At 39.9% G+C, this 12,196-nt stretch overlaps 2 protein-coding genes across 2 annotated transcripts; both read right to left on the bottom strand.

Moving 5' to 3' along the window:
* Window positions 1-1,028: 1,028 nt before the first annotated feature.
* On the bottom strand, window positions 1,029-4,486 carry LOC121860671 (glycine-rich cell wall structural protein 1.8-like). Its single transcript, XM_042357950.1, has 4 exons — window positions 4,342-4,486; window positions 3,391-4,133; window positions 2,415-3,079; window positions 1,029-2,244 (listed from the first exon to the last, which is right to left on the bottom strand). Exons 1-4 carry the CDS (start codon window positions 4,370-4,372, stop codon window positions 1,752-1,754), a joined length of 1,932 nt encoding a protein of 643 aa, XP_042213884.1. The 5' UTR covers window positions 4,373-4,486; the 3' UTR covers window positions 1,029-1,751.
* A 3,985-nt stretch (window positions 4,487-8,471) lies between these two features.
* LOC121860669 (fibroin heavy chain-like) lies at window positions 8,472-11,785 on the bottom strand. Its single transcript, XM_042357949.1, has 4 exons — window positions 11,632-11,785; window positions 10,702-11,423; window positions 10,013-10,391; window positions 8,472-9,760 (listed from the first exon to the last, which is right to left on the bottom strand). Exons 1-4 carry the CDS (start codon window positions 11,660-11,662, stop codon window positions 9,195-9,197), a joined length of 1,698 nt encoding a protein of 565 aa, XP_042213883.1. The 5' UTR covers window positions 11,663-11,785; the 3' UTR covers window positions 8,472-9,194.
* Between the last annotated feature and the right edge of the window lie 411 nt (window positions 11,786-12,196).

The following is a 12,196-nucleotide window of genomic DNA, read 5'->3' as shown; positions in this document are numbered from 1 at the left end:
CTCTTCCTTCCTACCTTCTTCCTACTCCGTCCGTCTCTCCCTTCCCCTACCATCCTCTTCTGAACTATACATCGGATTTATCAGTCTTTCCCTTACCATTCTCTCAATATGCCAGTAACACCACAACAAACTCCTGTTGTCATATCTCTGCCAGACACTTCCTTCACTCTCACATCTCTTCCTTAGTTCTATTTTTCTTGTTTTATTTGTTCTATTACCCAACATATGATTCTTAAGTTCTTTATTTTTCCTTCTAATTTACTTGTTACTCTTTCATTCAGGGTCCAGCTTGACACATATCACTACGTGTAACTAAAGTAGAGAAATACGTGTTGCGTTCTCGCACTGTAAGACGTAGCTTGAGTGACCGAACATAGTGATGATCTAGTGAGGAGGAATCATGGGAATCCTTGACCATGGAAGCCTAAGCAGGTGTGTACATACGCTAAAGAAGTAATTAGTTTAAAGTTGACTCTTAATTTGGTTTTATGTATCGAGGTGAGAAAGTTTTTCTCCAGGGTGATAATTTAGTGTCAACTAGTTCTTGAGGTAAGGTGTTCTCCATCAACCCACCAAGATGGGAGGGGATACGTGCCTAACTATAAGGTCATGAAGGAAATGGAGAATGATGATTTTAACTCCGAACTCTTAGAAAAATACAAAATGCCAGGGAGTTGAGGGAGGGAGGGAGGGAAAATACATGTACAAATACAACTAAAAAATATTGGTTTTATTTCCTTCTTGTTCACTTGTTTCTGTACATGAAATCTTAGAGTGGTATTTGGGTACAATTGATAGATATGAACTGTATTGTACTATTAATAACGAGTTTCCATTTTTTTTGATCCATGTTGTATAACCAAACAATCCTATCATTACATCTTGTTAATATTCATGTGAATCATATTTGATGTTTTGATGAAGATGACAGCTACTGCAGGTACAATACTAGATCTTCAGAATTATTGTAAATCTGAAAGAATTCTATTGTTTAAGTCGTGATAAGAATAGGATATAAACACATTGTATAATAATATTATTTATTATTTTTTTAGATTATATTTGTCATAAGAAAATATAATAAGCATCTTGAAGCAACAAATAAAGGTTGTCAACTACACTTTGTAATTATAAATAATAAACAAAATATTGATTAATCTCGAGTAAAGATTTAGTTGAACTCTTAACAAGTAACAAGTTAATTTTTGGAAAACATTTTAAGCTCCCTGACCACACCTCAATATAACAATACTTTAGAACATACAGCAGATAATGAAGTAATTTAATTAACTTGAAACCACGGCCGAGTTATTTATTATACAGAAAAAATACTGTTAACTGAATCACAAAGATTTATACAAGATTTCCTGGATTATTTTTTGGAACACCGCAATTAATAATTTAGAAAAAGACGCTCATGTTCACAGGTGCAACATAAGTTGTAAATGTATAATAACTTTATATAAGTACATAAGTGTATTAAGTTGTAGATAAAAGAGTGAGAACTAGAGCAAGCATGTACAGTATATAGTTACTAGGTACAGCATACTATGGTCCTGACCCTGCCATGTCAGGCTCAGCTGGTTAGCTTAGTCGTTTTAGCTGCCTCTTAAGGAAGGTAAAGCTGACATCTCTCACATATATTAATTCCTGGAAGGAGTGAAAGACACAGACAAATGTCCTCTAACTGCAGCTTCGGTGTATGATAACAAAAAGTTTGTAAGAGTTGAGACAGATGTGGGAGGCAACACTTAGAAGGCGGGCGTCTGGTACAGGCCGGAGGGAGAGGCTGGCGCCGGTATGCTCAACCCGTTCCCGTTGACTCCGTTGCCGTTGGTGTATCCATTACCGTTGCCGTTGATGAGACCATTACCGTTGCCATTGAAAAGTCCATTACCGTTCCCATTGATAATACCATTACCGTTGCCATTGGCGTATCCGTTACCGTTTCCATTACCGTTGGTGTATCCGTTTCCATTTCCGTTGATTCCGTTACCGTTAGTGTATCCATTACCGTTGCCGTTGATAAGACCATTACCATTACCGTTGATAAGACCATTTCCATTTACGTTGCCATTAATTCCATTACCGTTGCCATTTCCATAACTGTTGCCATTGCCGTTGATGAGACCATTTCCATTTACTGCACCGTTGGCATATCCATTGCCATTGCCGTTTCCATTAGCATAACCGTTGCCATTAGCGTGTCCGTTTCCATTACCATTGACGACACCATTTCCATTACTGCACCATTGACGTATCCGTTACCATTACCGTTGATTCGTTTACGTTAATTATATCCATTACCGTTGCCCGTTGATAAGAATAGTACCATTTCCGTTGCCATTAATTCCGTTGCCGTTGATAAATTGTGCATTTCACGTTGCCATTAATTCGTTACCTTTGCCATTTACTAACCGTTGCCATTACCGTGATGGGTCCATTTTCCATTTACTGCACCATTGACGTATCCATTACCATTACCGTTGCCATTAGCATAACCGTTGCCATTGCCATTGATGAGTCCATTTCCATTTACTGCACCATTGACGTAGCCATTGCCATTACCGTTGCCATTAGCATAACCATTGCCATTAGCATATCCGTTTCCATTACCATTGACGACACCATTTCCATTTACTGCACCATTGACGTATCCGTTACCATTACCGTTGCCATTAGCATAACCGTTGCCATTGCCATTGATGAGTCCATTTCCATTTACGCCACCATTGACGTATCCATTGCCATTACCGTTGCCATTAGCATAACCATTGCCATTAGCGTATCCGTTTCCATTACCGTTGACGACACCATTTCCGTTTACTGCACCATTGCCATTTGCTCCGTTACCGTAAATCCCGTTACCGTTAATAATGCCATTGACGATGCCGTTGGAGTATCCGTTGCCATTACCGTTGACCACTCCGATCTGAGCGTTGAGACTGTAGAACTGCGGGGCGGTGGAACAGTCAAAGTTGTACCACCAGTCACACACGAAGAACTGTTGGTTGAAGATGGTGCCGTTGGGACACAGGAAGGAGTCGCTCCTGCCATCTGCCTGACAGATGTGAAACACCTGTCGAGGACAACATTATCAATTAACCTGAAGATAAGCAACATCTACTTTAAACAACATTATTATGGAAACAGATAAATGCTTCAAGTTCTATTATCAAAAATCTTAAGGAATAAAGGAATATATCTTCTTTATACAGCAGGAGACGTAACAACTAAACCTTCATAAAATTCAGAATGTATTAGTTTATATGACATAAGACTCAGCTGACAGCCGGCCTCGGGGGCAGTATAAAACCCAGCTGACAGCCGGCCTCGGGGGCAGTATAAGACTCAGCTGACAGCCGGCCTCGGGGGCAGTAAAAGACTCACCTGACAGCCGGCCTCGAGGGCAGTATCAGCGTAGTATCCGGGTATTAGTCCGCCGCAGGAGAATCCAGTGAAGGGGACAGAAGCCAGGATGGGATAGTCCACGCCGGGGACGCCACCACCTCCAATAGCATCTGCAAGGGCGCTGATGGGGCCCACGATGCCGTTGTAGTATCCGTTCCCGTTAACAGCGCCGTTGCCGTTGACTAAACCATTACCATTTCCATTGGCATATCCGTTCCCATTAACAGCACCATTGCCGTTGACTAAACCATTACCATTTCCATTGGTATATCCGTTCCCGTTAACACCACCGTTGCCGTTGACAAAACCATTACCATTTCCATTGGCATATCCGTTTCCGTTAACAACACCGTTGCCGTTGACAATAAGTCCATTACCGTTGCCATAACCACCATTGGTGTATCCGTTACCATTTCCGTTGATTACTCCGTTTCCATTGCCGTTTGTATATACTCCGTTACCATTTCCGCCATTTACATATCCATTACCATTTCCATTACCGTTTACAATCACACCATTTCCATTTAAACCATTGGCGTATCCGTTACCATTTCCATTGACTAACCCATTTCCGTTGCCGTTTAGAATCACACCGTTGCCATTTCCATTAATTCCATTATTATAACCTCCATTACCGTTACCATTACCGTTGCCACCGTTGAAGCCGTTCGTTGGAGTTAAATAATTTAGGTTGACCGCCCAGGATGACGCAACTAGCGAGGCTGAGAAAATAAAGAAAGTAAAACTTATTGTAAATTACGACAAAAATTACATAGATGTTAATGGAAGGAAAATTCTTATACATGATAATTGAGTTTTTAGTTTACGTTTGTGTTCAGTAATGAATAAGAGAGAGAGTTAGTCTTCTGAGATACATTAGAAACTTAATGAAAAAGATCACTACATATACGAGTTACATAGTTCTCTTACCGATAAATATAAGATGTTTTGTGACCTTCATCTTCAGGAGATGTTTGTTGTGAAAGTCTTAATATGAGTTGTGACTCTGAATGAGTGTTGTTGTTGAGTCAAGTGTTGAGTGTGAGTCTCGAGGAGGAGGTGAGGTGAGGAGGAAGACCAGAGCAAGAGTTGTGATGCTGGGTCCAACTGGCGCCGCTTTATATACATGGTCGGGGGGCAGACACTCCGGGAGGCTCAAGGTCGCTAGATGGTGAGAGGAACTGTATTGGGTGACCTGCTTGGCTGATATTAAGTAGAACACTGCTGGTTGGGTCATAGACCTTGACACTACCATATTTTTTTTAAGCCTGACATGTTATGGAATAGGTAATTTTAGAGAGAAACTTATGTAAAAGCTCATGTACAAATTTAATGAAAAAAAAGAAAAAGTTATTATACATTAGGGTGTCTTTAGTATTAATTGATTCCTTTAAAATTCTGGATTACCTTCATACTGTTGATATATACAGAAGAATCAGCAACGTTCACTCAGTATGGGAATTCCTCTTATGCAATACTGAACTAATGGGTAAATATAAACAGAATTTATCATCAACTGAGACTTTTTTAGTGATGAAAACCTTTATGATAAGTTTTCCCTCAGGTGTTAAAGTATTTATTTATCGTTGGTTGATGTACAGACGAGATAGGACAGTAGTTTGTGTTGGCAACAGTGGTGATGGGAGGACACGAGGTGGTGGAGGGAGTGGCTGTGGTATAAGGCTGGACTCTGGTATAAAGTAGGGCTGTGGCATAAGGCTGGACTGTAGTATAAGGCTGGACTGTGATATAAGGCTGGGATCAGGTATATTGGATCAGGTATATGGGCTGTACTGTGGTATAAGCCTGACTGTGGTATAATGTGGTGACTGTGGTATAAGGCTGGATTGCGGTATAAGGCTGACTGTGGTATAAGGCTGACTGTGGGTATAAGGCTGGCCAGGTATAAGGCTGACTGTGGTATAATGTAGGACTGTGGTATAAGGCTGGACTCTGGTATAAAGTAGGGCTGTGGCATAAGGCTGGACTGTAGTATAAGGCTGGACTGTGATATAAGGCTGGACTGTGGTATAAGGCTGGGTTGTGGTATAAAACTGGACTCTTAAATTTTAATTAAAATGAAAGTAAATTTGTAACCGATGAGAAAATTCTTCCCTTGTTTGAAAAAAGGTGAAGGAACTTATGATATTTGACAGTTGTTGTTTACAGAAGGTGAGACATTGAGTTATGAAAGCAACTCACGTGACCTGGTGAGGAACTCTGACTTTCACTGACGAGATTAAACTTTTCATAATAGATCTTTAGTTTATTAATATATCTCGTCCTATCTACAGGTTAGGTTAGGTTAGGTTAGGTAAAAGTAGTGAGATATAAGGAGAATTTATGTTATAGTCTCTGTATTGTCTTTATCGTCGATGTAAACAATATTGAATTTCTGTTTTGTTTTTTTCAACTGAATGGAAGTTTTTTTTGTCTTTCTGTAACAATATCACATAATTAGCTTATTAAGTTTCATCAAGATCCACCATAATTAATTAAATGATAAGTTATTTTGTATTTACTTTTTTTCTTGTTCTTTGGTAAATCTCATCAAATTCGAGTATACTTATTTTCCTTTTGAGACGTTTAATAAAATTTCTTGTAAATTTTATGAAAAAACTATTATGATACCTTATAATTATTGTAACGTAAACATGATCCTTGTTTGTAAAGTTATGTACCAAGTTGATCAACTATTTTTCCGGTGTTGTGGTTCATCTGCCTCCACAGAACACTTCACATTCCTTCATTATACTTTAATTGTTAGGTTGTTTCGTCAGGTTTGTTCATACTAACACTATCATTTAGGAAACATCTCACTTGTACAGTACAGTATAAAGTCCTGTCGCCTCTCCTGCTGCTTCATGAATCCAGCAATTCAGACTCGTGAATCCAAAGAATCCGTGGACACAATAATGCATCAATGTCTACTGCCTCGGGTTCGCGAGTCTGAATCTCAGGGTTAGTGAAGCAGCAGGAGAGACGACAGGACTTTTGACCGTGGCTGCACAGTACTATCGTGGACAAAGGTTTGCTCCTTCCCAAACTGAAGCAGTATCGACCCTCACAGCACACCAGCACCAGATAACAATGAGGGTAAGTCAGTTCGGAGACTCATTCCCGTGTCTCAGTTTCACTACAGGGAGCGAACTTTTGTCAACGATAGTACATGTTCCAAAAATACTCATTCCCACGTCGATACACATTCAATGAACGATTACGAAACACGAATCGAGGGTCAAATTTCTAAGCGAGTCAGTAATTCTCTCCTTTACGAATTTCTTTACATTCCTCTAATTCCGATTCCACACAAACACACACATATTCACTTCTTTTCTGGCCATCATTTGAACAATCTATAAAGTTCCATTGAAATCCTATGCTTAGGTTTCACAATACCCTGTTCACACACACACATAAACAGAGGAAGTAAAGCAATCATCCCTACATGGGGTGAGAAGACAAGGTTCAATAACTGTCAGCCAGGATTGTCGACTGTGTATTGAAAAGTTTTGTGTTGGCAGTTTCATAAGTAAGCCTTAATATATTTCAATAATTAAGGTAACAAAGATATAAAACTACGAGTATATTAGAACTATTTTTCATTCATTTAAAACTACTTTCACTACATCACAGAATTGCCGGAAACAAACAAACTTTCTCTTCATTCGTTATCATTCATTCACTCTTTTTGCTACAACAGATAGGTTCTGCTGTAGTGTTCTCCTCTCATAACAAGACCTCAAGGTATCTGTTTGGTTTATTCTGTCTTTCCATATAACTTGGGATCACCCGTCAGTAACACAGTCGGCCACAATAACTGGTCGACGCCATGGTCTCTCTCCTCATTCATAAACATATCAACGTCTTGTTTGTCCACCATCTTGATTTCTTGAGTTCTTCTTCCAGCTCGATAATCTCCTTCTAGGTGTTCCTCTCTTCCTCCCTCCATCTCTCCTTCTCTTCCTTCCTACCTTCTTCCTACTCCGTCCGTCTCTCCCTTCCCCTACCATCCTCTTCTGAACTATACATCGGATTTATCAGTCTTTCCCTTACCATTCTCTCAATATGCCAGTAACACCACAACAAACTCCTGTTGTCATATCTCTGCCAGACACTTCCTTCACTCTCACATCTCTTCCTTAGTTCTATTTTTCTTGTTTTATTTGTTCTATTACCCAACATATGATTCTTAAGTTCTTTATTTTTCCTTCTAATTTACTTGTTACTCTTTCATTCAGGGTCCAGCTTGACACATATCACTACGTGTAACTAAAGTAGAGAAATACGTGTTGCTTTCTCACACTGCAAGACGTAGCTTGAGTGACCGAACTTAGTGATGATCTAGTGAGGAGGAATCATGGGAATCCTTGACCATGGAAGCCTAAGTAGGTGTGTACATACGCTGAAGAAGTAATTAGTTTAAAGTTGACTCTTAATTTGGTTTTATGTATCGAGGTGAGAAAGTTTTTCTCCAGGGTGATAATTTAGTGTCTATTGGGGCCTATGGTGGTGTGGCCTGCACTAATGTGAGTATGGCCGCGCTCTACATCACAGTTCATTGTCAACCAGTTCTTGAGGTAAGGTGTTCTCCCTCAACCCACCAAGATGGGAGGGGATACGTGCCTAACTGTAAGGTCATGAAGGAAATGGAGAATGATGATTTTAACTCCTAACTCTTAGAAAAATACAAAATGCCAGGGAGTTGAGGGAGGGAGGGAGGGAAAATACATGTACATATACAACTAAAAAATATTGTTTTTATTTCCTTCTTGTTCACTTGGTTCTGTACATGAAATCTTCGAGTGGTATTTGGGTACAATTGATAGATATGAACTGTATTGTACTACTAATAACGAGTTTCCATTTATTTTTAATCCATGTTTTATAACCAAACAATCCTATCATTACACCTTGTTAATCTTCATGTGAATCATATTTGATGTTTTAATGAAGATGACAGCTACTGCAGGTACAATACTAGATCTTCAGAATTATTGTAAATCTGAAAGAAATCTATTGTTTAAGTCGTGATAAGAATAGGATAAAAACACATTGCATAATAATATTATTTATTATTTTTTTAGATTATATTTGTCATAAGAAAATATAATAAGCATCTTGAAGCAACAAATAAAGGTTGTCAACTACACTTTGTAATTATATATAATAAACAAAATATTGATTAATCTCGAGTAAAGATTTAGTTGAACTCTTAACAAGTAACAAGTTAATTTTTGGAAAACATTTTAAGCTCCCTGACCACACCTCAATATAACAATACTTTAGAACATACAGCAGATAATGAAGTAATTTAATTAACTTGAAACCACGACCGAGTTATTTATTATACAGAAAAAATACTGTTAACTGAATCACAAAGATTTATACAAGATTTCCTGGATTATTTTTTAGAACACCGCAATTAATAATTTAGAAAAAGACGCTCATGTCCACAGGTGCAACATAAGTTGTAAATGTATTATAACTTTATATAAGTACATAAGTTTATTAAGTTGCAGATAAAAGAGTGAGAACTAGAGCAAGCATGTACAGTACATAGTTACTAGGTACAGCATACTATGGTCCTGACCCTGCCATGTCAGGCTCAGCTGGTTAGCTTAGTCGTTTTAGCTGCCTCTTAAGGAAGGTAAAGCTGACATCTCTCACATATATTAATTCCTGGAAGTAGTGAAAGACACAGACAAATGTCCTCTAACTGCAGCTTCGGTGTATGATAACAAAAAGTTTGTAAGAGTTGAGACAGATGTGGGAGGCAACACTTAGAAGGCGGGCGTCTGGTACAGGCCGGAGGGAGAGGCTGGCGCCGGTATGCTCAACCCGTTCCCGTTGACTCCGTTGCCGTTGGTGTATCCATTACCGTTGCCGTTGATGAGACCATTACCGTTGCCATTGAAAAGTCCATTACCGTTCCCATTGATAATACCATTACCGTTGCCATTGGCGTATCCGTTACCGTTTCCATTACCGTTGGTGTATCCGTTTCCATTTCCGTTGATTCCGTTACCGTTAGTGTATCCATTACCGTTGCCGTTGATAAGACCATTACCATTACCGTTGATAAGACCATTTCCATTTACGTTGCCATTAATTCCATTACCGTTGCCATTTGCATAACCGTTGCCATTGCCGTTGATGAGACCATTTCCATTTACTGCACCGTTGGCATATCCATTGCCATTGCCGTTTCCATTAGCATAACCGTTGCCATTACCATTGATGAGTCCATTTCCATTTACTGCACCATTGGCGTATCCATTGCCATTACCGTTGCCATTAGCATAACCGTTGCCATTGCCATTGATGAGTCCATTTCCATTTACTGCACCATTGGCGTATCCATTGCCATTACCGTTGCCATTAGCATAACCGTTGCCATTACCATTGATGAGTCCATTTCCATTTACTGCACCATTGGCGTATCCATTGCCATTACCGTTGCCATTAGCGTATCCGTTTCCATTACCATTGACGACACCATTTCCATTTACTGCACCATTGACGTATCCGTTACCATTACCGTTGCCATTAGCATAACCGTTGCCATTGCCATTGATGAGTCCATTTCCATTTACTCCACCATTGACGTATCCATTGCCATTACCGTTGCCATTAGCATAACCATTGCCATTAGCGTATCCGTTTCCATTACCGTTGACGACACCATTTCCGTTTACTGCACCATTGCCATTTGCTCCGTTACCGTAAATCCCGTTACCGTTAATAATGCCATTGACGATGCCGTTGGAGTATCCGTTGCCATTACCGTTGACCACTCCGATCTGAGCGTTGAGACTGTAGAACTGCGGGGCGGTGGAACAGTCAAAGTTGTACCACCAGTCACACACGAAGAACTGTTGGTTGAAGATGGTGCCGTTGGGACACAGGAAGGAGAAGATGGTGCCGTTGGGACACAGGAAGGAGTCGCTCCTGCCATCTGCCTGACAGATGTGAAACACCTGTCGAGGACAACATTATCAATTAACCTGAAGATAAGCAACATCTACTTTAAACAACATTATTATGGAAACAGATAAATGCTTCAAGTTCTATTATCAAAAATCTTAAGGAATAAAGGAATATATCTTCTTTATACAGCAGGAGACGTAACAACTAAACCTTCATAAAATTCAGAATGTATTAGTTTATATGACATAAGACTCAGCTGACAGCCGGCCTCGGGGCAGTATAAAACCCAGCTGACAGCCGGCCTCGGGGGCAGTATAAGACTCAGCTGACAGCCGGCCTCGGGGGCAGTAAAAGACTCACCTGACAGCCGGCCTCGAGGGCAGTATCAGCGTAGTATCCGGGTATTAGTCCGCCGCAGGAGAATCCAGTGAAGGGGACAGAAGCCAGGATGGGATAGTCCACGCCGGGGACGCCACCACCTCCAATAGCATCTGCAAGGGCGCTGATGGGGCCCACGATGCCGTTGTAGTATCCGTTCCCGTTAACAGCGCCGTTGCCGTTGACTAAACCATTACCATTTCCATTGGCATATCCGTTCCCATTAACAGCACCATTGCCGTTGACTAAACCATTACCATTTCCATTGGTATATCCGTTCCCGTTAACACCACCGTTGCCGTTGACAAAACCATTACCATTTCCATTGGCATATCCGTTTCCGTTAACAACACCGTTGCCGTTGACAATAAGTCCATTACCGTTGCCATAACCACCATTGGTGTATCCGTTACCATTTCCGTTGATTACTCCGTTTCCATTGCCGTTTGTATATACTCCGTTACCATTTCCGCCATTTACATATCCATTACCATTTCCATTACCGTTTACAATCACACCATTTCCATTTAAACCATTGGCGTATCCGTTACCATTTCCATTGACTAACCCATTTCCGTTGCCATTTCCATTAATTCCATTATTATAACCTCCATTACCGTTACCATTACCGTTGCCACCATTGAAGCCGTTCGTTGGAGTTAAATAATTTAGGTTGACCGCCCAGGATGACGCAACTAGCGAGGCTGAGAAAATAAAGAAAGTAAAACTTATTGTAAATTACGACAAAAATTACATAGATGTTAATGGAAGGAAAATTCTTATACGTGATAATTGAGCTTTTAGTTTACGTTTGTGTTCAGTAATGAATAAGAGAGAGAGTTAGTCTTCTGAGATACATTAGAAACTTAATGAAAAAGGTCATTACATATACGAGTTACATAGTTCTCTTACCGATAAATATAAGATGTTTTGTGACCTTCATCTTCAGGAGATGTTTGTTGTGAAAGTCTTAATATGAGTTGTGACTCTGAGTGAGGTGTTGTTGTTGAGTCAAGTGTTGAGTGTGAGTCTCGAGGAGGAGGTGAGGTGAGGAGGAAGACCAGAGCGAGAGTTGTGATGCTGGGTCCAATTGGCGCCGCTTTATATACATGGTCGGGGGGCAGACACTCCGGGGGGCTCAAGGTCGCTAGATGGTGAGAGGAACTGTATTGGATGACCTGCTTGGCTTATATTAAGTAGAACACTGCTGGTTGGGTCATAGACCTTGGCACTACCATATTTTGTTAAAGCCTGAAATGTTATGGAACAGGTAAATTTAGAGAGAAACTTATGTAAAAGCTCATATATAAATTTAATGAAAAAAATGAAAAAGTTATTATACATTACGGTGTCTTTAGTTTTAATTGATTCCTTTAAAATTCTGAATTACCTTCATACTGTTGATATATACAGACGAATCAGCAAACGTTCACTCAGTATGGGAATTCCTCTTACTGAACTAATGGGTAAATATAAA

The sequence above is a fragment of the Homarus americanus genome, unplaced genomic scaffold (assembly GCF_018991925.1).
Source record: "Homarus americanus isolate GMGI-L3 unplaced genomic scaffold, GMGI_Hamer_2.0 scaffold18917, whole genome shotgun sequence".
NCBI lineage: Eukaryota > Metazoa > Arthropoda > Malacostraca > Decapoda > Nephropidae > Homarus > Homarus americanus.
This window is presented reverse-complemented; position numbering and strand designations above follow the sequence as displayed.